Source organism: Temnothorax curvispinosus, unplaced genomic scaffold (assembly GCF_003070985.1).
Source record: "Temnothorax curvispinosus isolate PA1 unplaced genomic scaffold, ASM307098v1 QBEX01004139.1, whole genome shotgun sequence".
Classification (NCBI taxonomy): domain Eukaryota; kingdom Metazoa; phylum Arthropoda; class Insecta; order Hymenoptera; family Formicidae; genus Temnothorax; species Temnothorax curvispinosus.
In genome coordinates, this window is record NW_020213919.1 from 1 (window position 1) to 20,726 (window position 20,726).

Below are 20,726 nucleotides of genomic sequence, written 5' to 3' on the forward strand. Positions count from 1 at the left end.
AATTGACAGGAAGTGGCGCCTGCGCCAGCGAGTAACGTGGTAACGTAATAGTTAACCATAGGATATTTGTGCGTCTCGCTAGTCGATCGATACGCACGGAGCACGCTGCACTATTGAGGGGGTGTTTCGCACTATTGAGGAATTGACCACGAACACGTACTTGCAAGAGTATTAATTTATTGTTATTTATTTAAGGTATATGAAAGAATGCGATCCTTTCATATATAATGGTATGTAAAACAAGTATGTAAAACTTTAATCATCATTGTTTCATTGTTTTTCGAAAATATTAATTAAAAAAGAAAATATTTTCTTGTGAAACAACAGTCTCAAAAAAAGCAAGTATTTTTATAATAGTTTCTTTTGTAAGAAAGTCAAGAATAAATTTTTGTTGGATAAGCGATACTGTCACGCGTGTCTTTGAATAATATTATTGTACTAATATATGTATTTACAGTTTATTTATTAAATATATTTCTTCTATTTTTCTATTATATCACATTTGTTCTATACAAAATATATTTACGATATACACATTTGCTAATTTAACGTGTGGCTCACGTAGCGGTAGTCATGTCATCGTTCTTAATATATTTAGATATACCACAGAAGTCTTAATTACCTGAAACAACAACGTCTTCCTTCCTATTTACGATACGATTAATCACATTTCGAGAATTGAAGCATTAAAACATTTTAATATGTAAGTATCACTCACAAGATTATAAACGAAGAGAAATGTGGAGGAAAATTTCATAATAATTTGTATAAAAAATGTATTAAATTTTTATTAGTAAAATGTTGTTATAAATATTATATACGTTTTACTTACATCACCAAAAGTTGCGATAGACAAGTGAAATAATTTTCCAGCGGTAATCTTGATAACATTACTCGATCGCGCTATTATCAAAACGAGACCAAGAGCAGTTTTATGCGGCAATTTATACCAATTAGTCATATATGCCTTTTCACCGACATTTTTGCACTAACAAATAAATTAATATATTCTAAAATGTTTTACAAATGGATTTTTTATATTGTTAAAAATTTGGAAAGAAATTAAGAAACGACACAAAGTACAAAACTCAAATGATTTATGATCAATGATCAATTTGTCAAACACAGGATAATTAAATCGCATTATTTTTACAATGTGAATAGGAGAGGCAATTAGAGCCAGGCGCGGTAATCAAAGCGCAAACAATTGCCTCTCCTATTCACATTGCATTAATCTAGACTAATCTAGAGAGCCTATATCTTGCTTTTTTGCAATATTTTTAAATATAATAAATCGAATGTTTTTAAGTATTAATCGTAATTTCGAGGAATTACCTGTTCCGTGAGAATCTCGCCGATGAAACAAAATATAAAAATATTGAAGGCCATAGATATGTATACAATAATAAACGATGTTATTCTCGCTGCATCAAAATCACTCCAATTCTGAAAAATCAGAAATTACACTTAACATTTCATAGACAAAGAAGTTGCAAAGTGTTACTGATAACACATATTCACCTGTTCAAGTCTTTAGCATACCGTAATAGAATAATATGCAAGTAAACACATATTCATCGTGCATCCCACCAATTCCACGAGACAGATATTTTGCATGATACTCTCCATGCGCGATATAAAACTGAAAGATTTACATGAAGACCCAACTATTTTTTTTTTTTTACATTCAATAAAACATTTGTTTGAATTTGTTGGATTATTATCTACCTATAAATATTTCTAAAAAATTAGAAATATTTTATTATCGACTAACGGAAATATTTAAATGGTCAAATTTGATCAAACGGGAATTAATTCGTCTCGTACGGGAAAATGCGCAAACACGATTTTCGACATTTAAATACCTGAGCACTCTTAAATGATGCTCCACAATCGTGGCCAGCTTCTGTTCGGCAAAATCATTTTTCTTGTCCTCATCTTCGACGAGATCGTTCAACCACGAGAACAGCATGCTTAGCTGGCCGTAAGCGTGCATCGCGAAAACCGCCGCTAGACTACAAGCGCCCACCGTAATCGAATTCACTATAAAACACGACAGCAATTCCACAGCCAGCATGATCTCGTTCGCGGGGCTGAATCTCGTGTCGATGAACTTGCTGTATATCGGACAGGTCATCGGATGCGTCGACGCAGTTTCATTGCCGATGATGATGGTCATGGATGTCATCGCTTTTGCCACGGTGAACAGAAACGTCCCGCTTTGCATGAACACCGCGCAGAAACCGGCTATGAAGCGACCGATCTTCGCGTATCGCAGCATCACGTCCTGATCGTCGATCTTACGCACCAGCCGCCAGTCCGTTTCCATGTGTTGCACACATTCGCGAATGTCGTCGCCGCGCGTAAGAAGCAGCCAATAGTTAATCGTGCCCATGATCCAGTGGCTCAGCGGACCCATCACGCTCAACTTCATCTGAACGTCTTTCTCTTCCAGCGACACGTACAACATGCACGGTATCATGACGACCGCTATGAGAGACGAGCAAGCAAGTACTTGCGCTTGCAGAGAGACCCTCTCCACCGTCGACATGCTCGCACGTGGCCAAGCTGCGATCGGCATCAGAAACCAACGTGTAAGTTGAAGACTGTAATCGTTATTGCTTCTGTATGTGAATTTGATGCTCGCTAGTACATGTTCGGAGTACGTCATGATTGCTACGCGGAGGCGCACGATGCACTGCCTATATACGGCGAACGGTGCACTCTGACTAGAGCTACGTTCAAACGAGCGCGTGCGCGAATCTTTAGAGCGGTTTAATGAACGGGCGGGGTGATACATGTGCTTCCGGACAGAGACGCGTGCACATCTGATCGATAATTGCTAGTCGTGGAAATATAACGTTGACCGTTTGGGTGGAAAGAATGCACGGAATTCATGGAAAGATAAAGGATAGTGCAGTATTGTTTCTATCAAAAATTTTTTTGCTATTGTGTGTAAATATGTGAATTACGGTACGTAAAATATTTGTATTGGATCTTATTTAATCAGGTATTTATGTCACATTCATGACTTATGTGTGTTTGATTTTTGTTTATATTAAACATTAATATTTTTAATTTTGAGAAAGATCTGTCTTGGATGACATGTAACTTTATTATACTTTCAAATAAGGTAATTATAAAAATTGTGCTCAATGAAATTTCTATTTATTAAGTATTTTTTACTATTATATATACTATCAGTTTTATACAAAATATATTCCTTACATTTTTTAATTTAATATAGTTCACGCAGAGGTTGACATTGTTCGCAACATATTCAAATATACCACGGAAGTTTTAATTACCTGAAAAAGCAACGTCTTCCTTCCTATTTACGATATAAATTAAAAGTCCGGAAAATTTCAAGAGATCAGTCAAAATAATATATAAACTTAAACAAAGAAGCAACCGGTACTTACAGGAATATTATTGCTAATAATTTTAATGAATAATTATAAAGTATATAGAATATATATCAAATTTTTATTAATGCAGTTATCGTTATAAATGTAACACATTACTTACATCACCGAAAGTTGCGATAGATAACTGAAATAATTTTCCAGCAGTCATCTTGATAACGTTACTCGATCGTGCTATCACCAAAATAAGTCCAAGAGCAGTTTTGTGTGGCAATTCATACCAATTTATCATATACGCTTTTTCGCCGACACTCTTGCACTAATAAATTTAAACTTAATTTTTTATTCATGTCCAGAAATGTGAAAATATTAAAGATCAGATCGAATATTTAAAGAAAGATTACAAAATGCGATTAAAAATACGAACTTTCTCGAATATACATATATTTTGGATATTAATTATCTATATCAATTACAGCTATTACCTGTTCTGTGAGAATCTCACCGATGTAACAAAATATAAAAATATTGAAAGCCATAGACAGGTATATAATGACATATGACGTTGTTTTTGCCGCATCAAATGAGTCCAAATTCTGTAAAACGAAAGTTTCGATTAGATAATGAAAAATTGATCTTTTTTTTATAGGTATTCACTATATTGAAGAATACTGAAGTTTGAAATTCTATAAATAACAAAATTATAGAATGCAGTTATATCACATATTCACCTTTCACGTTTTTAGCGTACCGTAATAAAATAATATGCAAGTAAACACATATTCATCGTACATCCCAGCAATTCCACGAGACAGATATTTCGCATAATGGTTTCCATACGCGATATAAAACTGAAAAGCATATTTGCGACTGTAATATATTTTTTCTTGTATTTATAAAAAGTAGAACGCGAGAGAGCTTATGTGGAACCGTTAAATGTAAATGTACGTTATTCGTGTGAACGTGATGTAATCTTCGATACTGAAACGAAATACCTCAACACCCTTAAGTGATGCTCCACGATAACAGCCAGCCTTTGCTCAACGTATTTGTTCTCCCTATCTTCGTCTACGACGAGTTCGTTTAACCACGAAAACAGCATGTTTAGCTGACCATACGCGTGCATCGCGAAGACAGCGTCGAGGCTGCAAGCGCCCACCGTAACAGAGTTCACTATAAAACACGATAGCCACTCCACACCCACCATAATTTCGTTCACGGGGCTGAATCTCGTGTCGATGAATTTGGTGTAAATTGGACAAGTCATCGGATGCATCGAGACGGTTTCGTTGCCGACGATGACGATAGTGGTTGACAGCGATTTCGCGACAGCGAACAATAATGTGCCACTCTGCATGAACAACGCGCAGAATCCGGCGACAAAGCGGCCGATCTTGGCTTGTCGCATCATTATTTGACGATCCTCGATCTTTCGAACGAGCCGCCAGTCCGTCTCCATGTGCAGCACGCACTCGCGGATGTCGTCGCCGCGCGCGAGGAGCAAACAGTAATTGATCATGCCCATGATCCAGTGGCTCAGCGGACCCATCACGCTTACTTTGATCTCAAAATCTTTCTCTTCCAGCGACACGTATAACACACACGGCACCATGACGATCGCTATTAAGGACGCGCACGTTAAAATGTGCATATGCGAGGGGAGCTTTTCTACCCTCGTGGCCGTGCTCATTCGCGGCCAAGCACCAATCGGTAAGAGAAACCAACGAGTCAGTTGAAGACTATAATTGTTATCGCTTCTATAGGGAAGCTCGATGCCCCTTGTCACATAGTAAGAATACGTCATGATTGTCGCGGAGACGTACGATGCACTGACTACGGCGAACGGTGCACTGACTAGAGCTACGTTCAAATGAGCGCGTGCGCAAATCTTTAGAGCGGTTTAATGAACGGGCAGGGTGATGTATGTGCTTCCGGACAGAGACGCATGCACATCTGATCGATAATTGCTAGTCGTGGAAATGTAGCGTTGACCGTTTGGGAGAGAATGTACGGAAACCGTCATGAAAAGATAAAGGATGGTGCAGTATTGTTTTAATAAAAAAAATTTTTTACTATTGTGTGTAAATATGTGAATTACGGTACGTTTGGAGAAATGCATTGAATCTCTCATTTAATTAAGTATTATTTATGTCACACTCATGATTAGATATATTTGATTTTTGTTGATATTAAATATTAATTTTTACTTTTAAGAAAACTCTTGGATGACATGTAACTTTACTGTACTTTCAAATAACGTAATTATATAAATTGTATTGTGTGTGCTCGACGTAACTTCTATTTATTAAGCATTTTTACTATACTATTTTACATATATATACTATCTACATTTATACTACACATATTTATACCTATCCATATACTAGTACTTTATATATACTATCAGTTTTATATTTAATATATATTTCTTCAAAATATATTTCTTACTTTTTCTAATTTAATATAGTTCACGCAGAGGTTGACATAGTTCGTAACATATTCAAATATACCACGGAAGTCTTAATTACCTGAAACAGCAATGTCTTCCTTCCTATTTACGATATAAATTAAAAGTCCGGAAAATTAATAAAAATAAGTTTAAAATAATATATAAATTTAAACGGAAAAATGCAACCAGTATACGAATATTTTTAATAATGCAGTTAATGAATATTTATAAAATATATAGAATATATATCAAATTTTTATTAATGCAGGTGTTATAAATGTAACATATTATATTACTTACATCACCGAAAGTTGCGATAGACAAATGAAATAATTTTCCAGCAGTCATCTTGATAACGTTACTCGATCGTGCTATCACCAAAATAAGTCCAAGGGCAGTTTCGTGCGGTAATTCGTACCAATCGATCATATACGCTTTTTCGCCAACATTCTTGCACTAAGAAATTTGAACTTAATCTTTTTATTGATGTCCAGAAATATAAAAAATATTTAAAGAAATATTACAAGATGCGGAAGTTATAAATACGAGAAATAAATATCCACTTTCTCGAATATATATTATATATATCTTAAATATTAATTATCTTTAACTCGGTTTCCAGCTATTACCTGTTCTGTGAGAATCTCACCGATGTAACAAAATATCAAAATGTTGAAAGCCACAGACAGGTATATAAGGACATATGACATTGCCTTCGCTGCATCAAACGAGTCCAAATTCTGTAAAACGAAAGTTTAAGTTTAAGTTTCGATTAGATAACGAAGAATTGATCTTTGTTGGTATTTACTTTACTATATTGAAGAATACTGAAGTTTGATATTCTATAAATAAAAGTATAGAATGCAATTATATCACATATTCACCTTTCACGTTTTTAGCGTACCGTAATAAAATAATATGCAAGTAAACACATATTCATCGTGCTTCCCAGCAATTCCACGAGACAGATATTTCGCATAATGGTTTCCATACGCGATATAAAACTGAAACGCATATACGCGAATATAATATGTGTGATATATTTTTTCTTGTATTTATAGAAAAACGAGCTTATGTGGAATTGTTTTAAATATAAATATACGTTACTCTCATGTGAACATTATTTTAATATGATGAAAATGCAATTTTTGATACTAAAACGAGATACCTGAGCACTCTTAAATGATGCTCCACGATAACGGCCAGCCTTTGCTTAGCGCATTTGTTTCCCTTATCTTCGTCTACGAGTTTGTTTAACCACGAAAATAGCACGTTCAGCTGACCACACGCGTGCATCGCAAAGACAGCGTCGAGGCTGCAAGCGCCCACGTTAACAGAGTTCACTGTAAAAGTTGACAGTAATTCCACAACCACCATAATCTCGTTCGCTGGGCTGAATCTCGTGTCGATGAATTTGGTGTAAATTGGACAGGTCATCGGATGAAATGAGACGGTTTCGTTGCCGACAATGACGATAGTGGTTGACAGCGATTTCGCGATAGCGAAGAGAAATGTGCCGCTCTGCATGAACACCGCGCAGAATCCGGCGATGAAGCGACCGATCTTGGCTTGTCGCAACATTATTTGACGATCCTCGATCTTTCGAACGACCCGCCAGTCCGTCTCCATGTGCAGCATGCACTCGCGGATGTCGTCGACGCGCGCGAGGAGCAAACAGTAATTGATCATGCCCATGATCCAGTGGCTCAGCGGACCTATTAGGCTTATTTTGATCTTGGCATCTTTCTCCTCTAGCGACACGTATAACACAAACGGCACCATGACGATCGCTATTAAGAATGCGCATGCGAAAATGTGCATGTGCGAGGGGATTCTCTCCACCCTCGTCGCCGTGTTCATTTGCGGCCAAACCCCAATCGGTAACAGAAACCAACGAATTAGTTGAAGACTGTAATTATAATCGTTTTTGTAGGGAAGCTCGATGCCCCTTGTCACATGGTGAGAATACGTCATGATCGCTTCGCGGTGGCGCACAATGTACTGACCTCGGCGAACACCTGCTGGAGCTGTGTTCGAACGAGCGCCTGCGCGAATCGTTGGTGAACGGACAGGGCGACAGGGTGATGTACTTTGTTAGAGAGACGCGTGCACGTCTGATCGATAATTGATTCTCGTCGAAGTGTCGCGTTGATTCTTTCTTGTGCAAAATGCGTTTTGAAAGTGTTAATATGCTTGCAATGGCGACATTAAAATATTAAATTTATACTATAACTATACTATACTATAACTATACTATAACTATAAAATGCTTGTTGCATTGTTTGTTCCCGGCGTCGCGATGTGTGTGTCGAAAGGAAAGCTATAAATAAAATAAAAAGACAAAACAACAATTTTAATATTCTGTGAACTTTAAGATACATATAGCGAGTGAGTATTTATACGTTCTTTATATGTACTTTAATTCTTTGTACACTATGATAATTTCGACAATTTTTGTAAGAATTATATTATTATATCTAAAGGCTCAGTATATGAAATATTAAACTCAATTAGGCAATAAGAGCCAAGCGTAGATTATTTTCGCTAAAATTTTAATACAATATATGTCAATCACTATTAGAATGTCAGTTACAATATATACGTTTCAACTCTTTTTGGGGTCATCCTCAGCGCGTTGCCTACACATTATATAAAGCTAAATCTAAATCTACATATCTTTTCCCGTAAACTATTGACGAATCGGTTAATCCTAACGGTCGTTTAGGCAAGTGCGCACTCCGAAGCCTGCCCAGGTGTCTTCGTGTGTAATTTCCTGGTTTGAGAGCCAAGAAATTTGCTTACATCTCGTCATGGTACAATTGTGAGACACAGATAGTGCAGTTATTAAATAGTTCGCAATTACGATTGTCCGTGTAAATGGTGGACTAACGATATCATTGTTCTTACAAAAGCAATGGAGCGGACCGTGTCCCGTTAAAATGTTAAAATGGTGGACTAACGATATCATTGTTCTTACAAAAGCAATGATATCGTTAGTCCACCACTTACACGGACAATCGTAATTGCGAACTATTTAATAACTGCACTATCTAGCTGTGTCTCACAATCGTACCATGACGAGATGCAAGCAAATTTCTTGGCTCTCAAACCAAGAAATTACACACGAAGACACCTGGGGAGGCTTCGGAGTGCGCACTTGCCTAAACGACCGTTAGGATTAACCAATTCGCCAATAGTTTACGGGAAAAGAAGGCACTATGTAGATTTAGATTTAGCTTTATATAATGTGTAGGCAACGCGCTGAAGATGACCCTAAAAAGGGTTGAAACGTACGTATTGTAATTCACATTCTGATAGTGATTGACATTGTATTAAAATTTTAGCGAAAATAATCTACGCTTGGCTTTTATTGCCTAATTGAGTTTAATAATTATATTATTATTAATAATTAAGGAAAGTGACATTACTAATAGCTTTAAAATAGTTTCCTCTTGCTTGGGTATTTAATTGACGCCTATTTTTTACGTAATATGTTACATTATAGTACGAAGTATATTCAGATATGCCGCAGATGTTTTAATCACCTAGAATAAAGAAACAATGGACGAAATAAAATAAATTCTATAAGATTAATTATTATGTTAATAATTCTATAAATTATAAATTTTTTTTTATATATAATTTTTTTTTGAAGCTTTATTAAGTTAAATTATTTTACGTGTATAAAATGTAAAAGATTTATAATATGCGCACTATAGCAAAAATACAATAAAGAATACAGGAAATAACGAAACTTCATTTTTTGATGAAAATGTTCGATGTTGCCGAAATGTATACTTACATCACCAAATGTCATTAAAGAGAGTTGAATCAATTTTCCAGCAGTAATTTTAATCACAACACCGGATCTCGATATTATCAGCACCATTCCAAGGGCAGTTTTATGAGGTAAAAGGTACCAATTAGTAAAGTAAGCCATTTCGCCAACCTTTTTACACTGCAGTCAATTTTATGAATATTACGAGAATATTTTTGTGGATTGAATAAATATTTTCAATATTTTCGTTACAACATAAATATAAATAACAATCGAAACAAGCATTTTTGTGGTTTGCTTGCATGCATTACCTGCTCCGTGATTATTTCACCGATGTAACAAAATATAAAGATATTAAAAGATAATGATATGAACACAAGACCGTATGTTGTTATAGTCTTCGTGTTTCTTGCATTCCATTCCTGAAATTGCAAAACCGAGTGCCACAAAAAGAAAAGAAAAATGTTAAAAAAAAAAGTGTCATGTCAAAAAGTGTGCATTTTTATTTCAAAGAAAAAAAAAGGATATATCCAGTCATATTTTTATCATACCTTGATAGTACAGAAGCCGAGCAGGCACAAATTTATCGTGCATCCAAATAATTCCACCAAGCATATTTGATTCATAATTTTTTCGAAGCGTGATATGAAACTGGAAATACCATAATTATTTTAATTTTCAATATATTTAGTACATATCGTAAATCTTGCAAATTCCTTATAAACTGAATTAGGCGAGATACCTTACTTTAGCACACGTAGATGATGCTCGACTATGTTCGCCAGTTTGCGCTCGGCGGTCTGCTTCTCTTTTCTGTCGTCGATCAGCTCGTTCAGCCACGTGTAGAGCACGGCGAATTGGCCGCACACGTGCATCGCGAAAACCGCGGCGAGACTGCACGCACCTACGGTGATGGAATTAGCTATGAAACCGGACAGGAATTGTATCATCAGCACGATCTCGTTCGCCGGATCGCGGCTGGTGTCCAATAGCTTGCTGTAGAACGGACAAGGGAGCCGTCGCGCCAAGATAGTCTCGTTGCCGATCACGAAGATCATCGGCGTTAAACTGTTCACCACACTGTACGAGAACACACCGCAGTGCATGAAAACGGCGCAAAATCCAGCCACGGAACGGCCGAATTTGGCGTATCTGAGCATCGATCCGCGATCCACGTTTCTGCTCACCGCGCACCAATCGCTCTCCATGTGCTCGATGCAACGACGTATGTCCTCGCTGCGCCACAGCAAAGAGGTATAATTCATTCCGCTCATAATCCAGTGGCTCACGGGACCCACCGAATTCATCTTAGTCAAGAGATCCTGCTCCTCGAAATAGAAGTACAGCATGCTAGGCACAACCGTGAAAGCTATGAGGGCGTAGCATGTTATCTGGATGATTCGCGACAGGAGTCTCTCGGTGATCGTGGTAGCGCGCGACTCCGGCCAGGCACCGATCGGTTTCAAAAACCAGCGATTCAGCTGAAGGCTATAATCGTGTTCGTTACGGCGATACAGAACTGACGTCGGCTTATCGGATTCGGGTGCGATCGTCATGATCGTTCTTTCGAAGCGCGCAAGTTACTGACTGTTACTGACCGCTCTCCCGTTATGCCGTTTTTCAGTGGAAGCGGAGAAAGTCAATGTGGCGATTGCGCAGATCTTCATTCGGAGTATTCTATACGTGGAAGAGGCGGGAGACAGTCTGCTAATCGATAATCGCTACTTGTTGCACCGCCAGTTGCAAGTAAAGACATGTAGATAACATGCGAATTGAGACGTGTGCAGTACAGTTGTTTCGCAAGTGATAAATCAAGAGTATAAAATCGTAAACTATTTAACTTGTATAATATTTATAATTTGTAAAATTAATTTATTCTGTTGCGCAGAGGGAAAATTATTTTTCTTAATGCGAACTAAAGTAAAGATTGATAAAAAAGATAATGAGAAGATTGATAAGTTGCAACGATAATGAGAAAAATGAGAAGATTGACAAGTCGCAACATTATACAAATCTACTATTTAAAATGCATATTATGCACAATTTTTACATGTACAATATACATATATAATAATTTTGTGGAAAATATTTATTATGACAGATATTATTTAAGACTCACGTTCTATATTGTATAATATTTACACAGTTAAAGTTCTAAGCATATTCAACTATGCCACAGAAGTTTTAATTATTTAAATTAATTAAAAAAACTTAATTTGCATATAACTTGTAATATATAAAAAACACGTTTTTTTTCGAATACTTATATCACCGAAAGTTGGGTGATTAATCTATGAAATATTTTGCAGTAATTTTGATAACTATGTTCGATCGTAAAATTATTAAAATCAGATTGAGCATAATTTTACTGGTATTAATTTGTCATATAAGCTACTTCATCTCTCAACTTTTTTACATTGTCGTGATTTAAGATTAAATTTCTTGAATCAAGATGTCGTTTACTATCAAACCGGTTAATTTCACAAGGCATACTTGACACATAATTATCTCCATGCGCCAAAGAAACCTGAAATTGATGCACTCAACAGTAATTGCATGCATTACATTCAATGTTTCTATCCAATTTATCTTATAGTGAAAATAATTATTATTCTAGAGAGCTTTTATAGACAAAATATTAAGCTTCTAAGAATACATTTAAAATTATTTTAATATAACATTAACATTATAATAACATTATTAATAATATAAGTAATATTATTATAATATTTAATGTAATATATTACAATAATATTAATAACAGTAAAATAACAGTTTACAAGAAAGTAATTTTAAATAAATTTAGTTAAATGATTATTTAGATTCGATTATTTTATTATTATCTTACTGATATTCAAAAGTACAAGTGTGCGCAATGATAAATTATACAGCCATCTTGCCTGAATAATCGTAAATGACGCTCCACGAGATTTATCAGTTTTCTCTGAACGACGTCGCGTTGTTTTTCCTCATCAAGTTCTTTCAGTCGCGACATCACTACACCAAGCAGACCAAATGAATGCATCGCGAATACTGCGGCTAGACCACACGCATCAACCTTGTGGTGTTATTTACCACGAGGGACGAGAGGCACTGAAGCGTGAATACGACCTCGTCCACCGGGGTAAACCTGGTGTCCACGAGCTTGTTGAAAGACGAACATGGTAATTAACCTGTGTTTCCCTCCCTACGTTATAAAAAAAGATACCACGCATAATGAGCGCATAAACGTCAGCTATAACGCCCATTCTTGCACTGGCCGTTTCTCAACATCATTTCTTGATCGCCCTCTCCCCTCGTCATTCGCCAATCGGCTTCCGTATGATCGATAGATTTAGGTATTTGCCCTTTTTGATACAACAGCGAATAATAATTTATATCACCCACGAGCCAGTGACTTCTATTCCAGTGGGTTCTACGACCTTCAGTTTTAAACGGACATTTTTCTTTTCGAAAAGAATGTACAGTAGAAGGTATTACAGTGAGACCTATCAAGGAACGTTAATCTCAGAATTTTTAATATAATTTTTTCAACTGCCGAGCTCGTGAATAATTCTGGCCAAACACCTATCAAGATCCAACGGATCTCAATTCAAGACTATAATCGTTATTTTGGTCCTTTCACGAGTCCACAATAGCTGTAAATACCTATTTTGGACTCGTGGGAAGAACGCATTGTGCTTAATCCGCGGCAGGCACGTCAAATACTAGTCTTTACTACTGACCGTATGTCTCGATGATAAGCAGTATATAGTTACGGCAGTGTCTGCGCGGACATATAGCTTATTTCCCGAGAGAAAATACATTGCTGTGTCGGCTGACTGTGCATAATTGATATTTATAGTACCGCAACTTGTTGCATATAGAAGCTCAGCGTAATGTGTGGTATACGAGCAATGAAGGTATAGAAAATGATTGAACAAGTGCCGTCAGTTATAAGTCACGTTACGTAAACACGATGAATTTTTCATTCGTGAAATATAGTTCTTTACGTTACAAGATATATGTCTTTCGTTCTGCATACGGGAAGATCGTATGCTTTACTTGACGTTTTGCTCTAAATTGTTTCATTAAGAACTCTATTCTATTTTATTTGGCATGCTCTTGAGAGCATATCAAATAAAATAGAAGTGAAACAAATAATTGTAAGCACGCTTTAAGTTGAGTAGGTATTAATAGAAAAAATACGAAACAAAGACGGAGCTTGTTGAGTGTATATTGTTTTTTTAAATAATTATGAATATGTAAAAGTAATAGAAGATTTATATATGCGATAGACTGCGCATATTTAGACAAAGAGAATTTACACATACGGCAAATTAAACGTATTTAGACATAGAAGATGTGATAGATTTTTAGATAAGTGTTAATTTAATACATCCCATCTTTTTCTCTTTATTTCCATGCAAAGTTGGATGACTAATTGACATGTATCTTCTAAAGTTCAATCTTATTATTTATTGTTCGAATATTATTATTTATTGCAAATACAATTCATCAATATAAATAATCTATACACTTTTTTAAGAAGAAAATTTTTAAGAAGTTAGTTTACGTAACATATTCAAGTAGGCAACCGACGTCTTAATCACCTGTTTGTTTAATGAACGATTTATAAATTAATTTTATGAATTATTATTACATTATATAGGATTTACAATTAATTCATATTAGTACTTACATCACCGAAACTGCTTATTGATAAATCGATGATATTTCCAGCAGTAAGTTTGACCGATGAATTGGACATCGCGATCATTAATATAACAGCGAGAGCTTTCCTTCCCGCTAGACGATGCCAATCGATCATGTACGATATTTCACTAATCCTCTTGCACTGTATATATTTACAAGATTAATTTATTAAATATATTACACATTACCTTACATTTGTAGCAATAAAAATTATTTCGTAAAATCGCGTATATTTTTTAATATTTGATAGTGAGAAATTATACCTGCTCGGCGACAAGTTCACCTATATAACAAAATAGGAAGATATTGAAGGTGAAAGATATAAGCAGAATAACGTATGTTACGTAAGTTGCGAAATCGCCGATCTCCCATTCCTGCAATTTGAAAATTCTTATTTTCGGAAACACATATTCTGCATAGCATCGATCGTATTCTGATATTACTGGCGAAATAGCGTGCTCTGCCGCACGTACATTTTGCACGATATGCCTACCATGATAACGTAATATCCAAGAAAACACAAGTTTAGCGTACATCCTACAATTTCCACGAGAGATATTTCGTGCAATACTTTTTCCGTTAACGATATAAAACTGCAAAACATTACACGTATGGTTGGACATATAGGAATCAGTCAGTCATAAAATTGCAGATTAGAAAACAATATATAATTTTCACAATTCTCTTTTGTGCAAATTATTTTGCCAATAAAACTCTTTTCTTGCATAAAAATGAAGAATGTTGAGTATATAACACAGGTATGGTCAACTTCGAGCTCCGCAGTCACGACACCTTTTCCACGACACATCCAACGGAGAAGACCCTTTCCCTCGCTCTTGGATGGAGCGGATGGAAAGGGAGAAGTGTCGTAGCAGCTCCGAAGCTCGAAGTTGACCATACCTGATACAACACATTTAAAGAAGATAATTATTATTTCCTGGATAGCAAACTTACCGCAAAATTCGCACATGTTCTCGCACAATTATCGCCAGCCTCTCGTCCACGTTGTTACAAAAATCCTCTCGCCCGTCCACCAGATGCACGATCCACTGTACGAGAACCTCCAAACGGCCGCAAGCGTGTATCGCTAAAACGACAGTCAAACAACAGGCGGCGGCTGTGACCGCTTGCGTAACGAAACCCGCTACGCACTGTATCCAAAAGAAAATCTCACTAATCGGACTGTGACGCGTGTCGACGATCGCCCTAGCGACCGGATACACCAGTGGCTGATACGTCATGTTACTGTCCTCCTCCGTAATCTTGCCCGCGCTGATCGGCATGGCGATGTGATAGAACGCGGCACTGCCGTACGTGAAGATCGTGCAGATCATCACGAGACGACGGGCGAACTCCGCGTTCCTGACCATGATCGCGCGATCACCGCGATGCCGCGTGTTCATCCAGTCGCTTTTGACGTGCTCGACGCACACGCGGATATCTTTTCCGTGAAAGATCATCGAGATGTACTTCAGGAATACCATCAGGCAGAAGCTCAGCGGCCCGGTGAACTTCAAGGTGCTGTACGTGTCCTCGACTTCGAGCGCGACGAATAAGGCGCACGGGACGAAGAGGAAGATGACCAGACCGATGCAAATTACGTTCATCAGCAAGTGCGCGTATCTGTTTAACGGAGAGGTGGATTCGAGTGATCTCGGCCAGGCGCCGATTGACTTCAGTATCCAACGGGTCTGCTGAATGCTCAGCCGCACGTATTTCTCATGATCGTACGCGATCGCGACCGGACTTGACTTTTGAATAGACGGTGGTGATCCGCGCATCGTGAAAGCACGGAAGCTCAGGTAGTACTGAAAGGATTGAAGGACGGATAGCGTCGAGCGCTTGCGCGCTTGACTTTCAAGGGAAGAGCGATCAAACGATCAGTCATGTCATGAAGTTGAAGGGTGCATTTTATATTGACTTTTACGTGAGTTCCAAGAGGGGATTCACCTCTTCCTCTTCCTTGTATGATATAGTGGTCACTGTTCCGTGAATTATGTGCGTAAAACTTGTATTCTCTTCCCCATAGATATCTTCCGCGAAGCAGTCGGGATGTCATTGATATAAGAATCGCGATGTGATTCTACTTTTCAAGAATTCTTCCTTAGAGTATTATAAAATGTTGCAATGTTTTATATATTGATTATTTATATCTGTGTACTAAACAGATTATAACATCGTTGCGCTTGCTTTTTTATTTTACTTGAAAGTATATAATTTTATAACTCTTACAATGTGTAAATAAATTAATCGTGTTAAATAAATTTGGAAATAATTTTCTAATGTGTAATAAAAATATGATCATGCTCTAAAAATTCATTAGAGAATTCAATTGTAAATAGTATAAGTAGAAGAAACTTAGAGAGAGATCAGATATTAAAGAAGTATTATATTTTAAAATAAACGCCAAACTTAATGCACATATTTTTTATTTATTAAATTTGCATTTATTTCTTATTTTTCTTACTCTTTATTTTGACGCGACACTGGATGACTAATTGATTTTATGAAATTGCTAGTCCTTTTTTACAATATATTACTCTCTATATAAATGTAATAAAGTTAAATGTAATAAAGTTATAACGTAATAAAGTAACGTAAGTTTAATGTAATAAAGTTATAACGTTATAAAGTTATTTGTACATTTCGAATTTCTATTAAGTAGTTAATGTACGTAACATATTCAAGTAGGCAACCGATGTATTAACCACCTGTTTAGATAAACGGCACATAATCGTCATACGATTCGTAAACAAATTTGATAAACAACGTTTTACTTACATCGTCAAAAATACTAAGGGACAGTTCGATAAAATTCGCGACGGTAAGCTTGACGAATGAATTTGACATGGTGTTGATCAGTATGAGAGCGAGACCCTTTTTCCTCGTAGACGATGCCAATCGATCATGTACGATACCTCACCGATTTTTTTGCACTAGCAAGGGGATATTTTTTTCATCAAACATATTTATTATATGAAATATCAAATATACTGCATTTTAAAAATTAATTATATATATATATATATATAATTAATTTTTAAAATGCAGTATATTTGATATTTCATATAATAAATATGTTTGATGAAAAAAATATCCCCTTGCTAGTGCAAAAAAATCGGTGAGGTATCGTACATGATCGATTGGCATCGTCTATTGTATATATATATATACAATAAGATTATTGTAGGTACATTAAAATGACGTATTATAAGACTCATACATTAAAAAAAATGCATTTGTAGAGATTTAACGTCAGAAGTGCGAAAATACTTGAAGAAGTGAAAACAATACCGAAACTTGGTGAGTTTAGCTATAGAATGCCACAATACCGCATATCTCTATCTAAAATAGTATGTCAGTTATAACGTTTTGTAATCAGGGAAAAACTTTATGATCATCCTGTATTATTACTTATATATTTGCACGTTTATATGTGAATTAGATTTATATTATATTTATGTATAAAACAGTTCATACGAGAAATAGTTTATATTTTATAATATCTATTATAGAGAAAATACAAATACTCGTATTTCGTCATATACAATTTACATAGTCAAAGTTCGAAGCATGTTCAAGTATGCGACAGATGTTTTAATTACCTAAAAATGTTTAATATTATCATTAATTTTAATATGTTGTTATTATTTAAAATAAATGTATACATAATAATTATACATTTATACTTTTTGCGTATACTTCAGTAATAGAAAATACTACTAAATTTATTTTATTATAATTTTAGAAGTTATATTTATAATTTTCATAATACTCACAACACCGAAAGTCTGGATAGACATATGAAATATCTTTCCTGCCGTGATTTTGATAACAACTCTTGATCGTAAGATTATTAAAATGAGATCGAGAACAATTTTATGCGGCAATTCATACCAATCAGTCATATAAGCTACTTCACCAACTTTTTTACACTATCACGAAATTAAATCCGTTAATCCAAGCACAAATAATATTTTAATCATTACAGACAAACTAATAAAAAAAGCTTTTAGAGATAAAAGATTACTTTACCTGATCCGTTACGAGTTCGCCAATGAAGCAAAATATGAAGATATTAAACATCATCGATGTCAGTACCATGACATATGTTATTATAGTGTTTATACTTTCTTCATGCCATTCCTGAAAAGACACATAAAGTGATAGAGCGTTTAAAATTAAAATAGGAAATAACAATAGGCGATCTGTTATATATTCACCTTTCTCAAATATTTAGCATACCGTAATGGTGTAATATCCTAGCATGCATAAGTTGAACGTACACCCGACTAATTCCACAAAACATATCTGGCGCATAATTGCCTCCAATTGTGAAAGAAACCTGTAATCGACACACCCACAGCATAGCCGCGACGTTAAAGCTACTCAACATTTTTATCCGAATATCCTACAGCCGCGATAGTTGCAATTCTGCAAATATGTCATATTTAAGAAAAAGCGTTATAAAATAATATATTCAACGTGTTATAGTTTCCTGGCACTTTTTAAAAGCAAGCAAAAATTACGTTTTACGAGAAAAGTTTTACACGAGATCGTCTAAAGGCCAGTAAAAATTTATAAAATACAACTGTGTATCATTTCTGGATAATTAAAGTCGATCTGCGCGTAATCTTTTAAGATTCTTACCTCAACGCTCGCAGATGATGCTCCACGATGTTCGCCAGTCTCAACTGGAGGAGATCTTGCTTTTCCGTGACGAGTTCTTCGAGACGTAGCATCACCACGTTGAGCTGGCCGGAAGCGTGCATCGCGAAAACGGCGGCGAGACCGCACGCGCCGATCGTGATGTTGTTCACCACGATAGTCGAGAGACATTGCAACGCGAGCACGACCTCGTACACCGGGCTCAGTCTGGTGTCCACGAATTTGTTGAAAGACGGACACGGTAGGCGACCCGTCTCGATCGTTTCGTTGCCGATCACCACGGCTATCCGCGACATCCCCCTCGCTATATTGTAACAAATAACACCACCCTGCATGATGAGCGCGCAAACACCCGCTATAGCGCGTCCCACTCTCGCGTTTCTCAGCATCAATTTCCGATCGTGTCCTCTCTTCGCCATCCGCCAATCGGTCTCCATATGTTCTATAGACGTGCGTATCCGATCGTTTTGGTGCAGGAGAGAACAGTAATTGATTCCGCCCATGAGAAGATGGCTCGTAGGCCCTATAGCCTTGAGTTTCAGGCGGAAATCCTTCTCTTCAAATAATATATATAATATAGAAGGTACCACGGTGAAAGCTATTAAAGAGTGACACGTTAATCGTAGGATATTCATCAGGATATTCCTGGTCATCGAATTCGTCTTTAATTCCGGCCAGGCGCCTATCGATCTCAGAAACCAACGATTGAACTGCAAACTATAATCATTATCTCGCCTGTAAACGTCCACGGTGGTTTCTCTAGAAGCTCGCTTCATAGTCGATTCACGGAAGGCGCGCTAGGTACTGATCACTACTACTGGCTGCGTTTCTCAACGAAGCAGTGGTTGTGCCAGCGCCTGCGCGGACACGCGAGGAGAGAGAACAAATTATTGCACCGTCCGGCTGAGACAGAACGTAATCGATATCTATAGTTACTTGTTGCATGAAATCGCAGTGGTTGTTATACGAGAACATCTAAAACACTATTTGTGAGATAGCTTGGTCGACGAATGCAATCAAGTTTGTAGCTATTATTCCCTTTTGTTTAACGAATAGTATTCTTAATGTTATTTGTATTATATGAAAGGGCGACGTTCTTTGTTCTTGACACTTTAGCCATCAGAAATTATATCTTGTCCATTACATATATCGTATATGTAATCTATCGTACATGTAATATCGTTATTAATAAGATAAAACATGAAATGAGATATATTAGTATGTGTATAATGACATTATTAAGGAATAAAAATGTGCTTTTTTATTAATGCGACAAGAATCAACTATATCACTACATCAGTTAGTAATAATTTACATTTTATTTGTTACCAAAAATTTTTATGCCATGTCTATCTAGTTTAGTGTTATGTCGCTACCGTTCTGACACTGACTATATATTTAAATAGCAAACGCTATTTTCATCACCTGAAATGGTTATAATTGATAGATCTGAACAATCTTTGCGTATTTTTTACTGTAATAACATTTCTAGGTCTCCGTAAGCTCCCTATGTATTAGAATGATACAAGAATTGTTAATAATAAATATTACAACGTAATAACTATTAAATAGTTAAAAATAAAAGTAGCAAGATTTGAAGAAAATTTATGGAAGTCTGCAGAGGTAAGCTTGCATTGAAATTTTATTATCTACAGAAAAATGTTAATATAAAAGTTATTGGATAAACTTACATCTACAAAAGTCGCAATAAATAGTTGAATTTTTTCGGTGGTTATCTTAAATAACGGTAAATAATCGGTTTTCGATTTCG

The 20,726-nt window shown here is 36.1% G+C and overlaps 6 protein-coding genes across 6 annotated transcripts; all 6 read right to left on the reverse strand.

The window, feature by feature from the left end:
- Nucleotides 1-460: 460 nt before the first annotated feature.
- LOC112453211 (odorant receptor 82a-like) lies at nucleotides 461-2,955 on the reverse strand. The gene is made up of 5 exons (XM_025013820.1): nucleotides 1,866-2,955; nucleotides 1,543-1,642; nucleotides 1,336-1,446; nucleotides 833-988; nucleotides 461-622 (listed from the first exon to the last, which is right to left on the reverse strand). Exons 1-5 carry the CDS (start codon nucleotides 2,798-2,800, stop codon nucleotides 572-574), a joined length of 1,353 nt encoding a protein of 450 aa, XP_024869588.1. The 5' UTR covers nucleotides 2,801-2,955; the 3' UTR covers nucleotides 461-571.
- A 293-nt stretch (nucleotides 2,956-3,248) lies between these two features.
- LOC112453209 lies at nucleotides 3,249-5,470 on the reverse strand. Its single transcript, XM_025013818.1, has 5 exons — nucleotides 4,361-5,470; nucleotides 4,117-4,216; nucleotides 3,851-3,961; nucleotides 3,529-3,684; nucleotides 3,249-3,308 (listed from the first exon to the last, which is right to left on the reverse strand). Exons 1-5 carry the CDS (start codon nucleotides 5,167-5,169, stop codon nucleotides 3,249-3,251), a joined length of 1,236 nt encoding a protein of 411 aa, XP_024869586.1. The 5' UTR covers nucleotides 5,170-5,470.
- A 324-nt stretch (nucleotides 5,471-5,794) lies between these two features.
- LOC112453212 lies at nucleotides 5,795-8,012 on the reverse strand. Its single transcript, XM_025013821.1, has 5 exons — nucleotides 6,983-8,012; nucleotides 6,719-6,818; nucleotides 6,444-6,554; nucleotides 6,115-6,270; nucleotides 5,795-5,893 (listed from the first exon to the last, which is right to left on the reverse strand). Exons 1-5 carry the CDS (start codon nucleotides 7,786-7,788, stop codon nucleotides 5,834-5,836), a joined length of 1,233 nt encoding a protein of 410 aa, XP_024869589.1. The 5' UTR covers nucleotides 7,789-8,012; the 3' UTR covers nucleotides 5,795-5,833.
- Nucleotides 8,013-9,260: 1,248 nt separating this feature from the next.
- Nucleotides 9,261-11,323, reverse strand: LOC112453198 (odorant receptor 82a-like). Its single transcript, XM_025013804.1, has 5 exons — nucleotides 10,340-11,323; nucleotides 10,144-10,243; nucleotides 9,904-10,014; nucleotides 9,617-9,772; nucleotides 9,261-9,359 (listed from the first exon to the last, which is right to left on the reverse strand). Exons 1-5 carry the CDS (start codon nucleotides 11,146-11,148, stop codon nucleotides 9,309-9,311), a joined length of 1,227 nt encoding a protein of 408 aa, XP_024869572.1. The 5' UTR covers nucleotides 11,149-11,323; the 3' UTR covers nucleotides 9,261-9,308.
- Nucleotides 11,324-14,110: 2,787 nt separating this feature from the next.
- LOC112453210 lies at nucleotides 14,111-16,267 on the reverse strand. Its single transcript, XM_025013819.1, has 5 exons — nucleotides 15,242-16,267; nucleotides 14,781-14,880; nucleotides 14,551-14,661; nucleotides 14,274-14,429; nucleotides 14,111-14,184 (listed from the first exon to the last, which is right to left on the reverse strand). The coding sequence occupies exons 1-5, from the start codon at nucleotides 16,066-16,068 to the stop codon at nucleotides 14,131-14,133; spliced, it is 1,248 nt and encodes a 415-aa protein (XP_024869587.1). The 5' UTR covers nucleotides 16,069-16,267; the 3' UTR covers nucleotides 14,111-14,130.
- A 1,571-nt stretch (nucleotides 16,268-17,838) lies between these two features.
- On the reverse strand, nucleotides 17,839-19,731 carry LOC112453199 (odorant receptor 83a-like). The gene is made up of 5 exons (XM_025013805.1): nucleotides 18,938-19,731; nucleotides 18,533-18,632; nucleotides 18,323-18,433; nucleotides 18,067-18,222; nucleotides 17,839-17,892 (listed from the first exon to the last, which is right to left on the reverse strand). Exons 1-5 carry the CDS (start codon nucleotides 19,729-19,731, stop codon nucleotides 17,839-17,841), a joined length of 1,215 nt encoding a protein of 404 aa, XP_024869573.1.
- Between the last annotated feature and the right edge of the window lie 995 nt (nucleotides 19,732-20,726).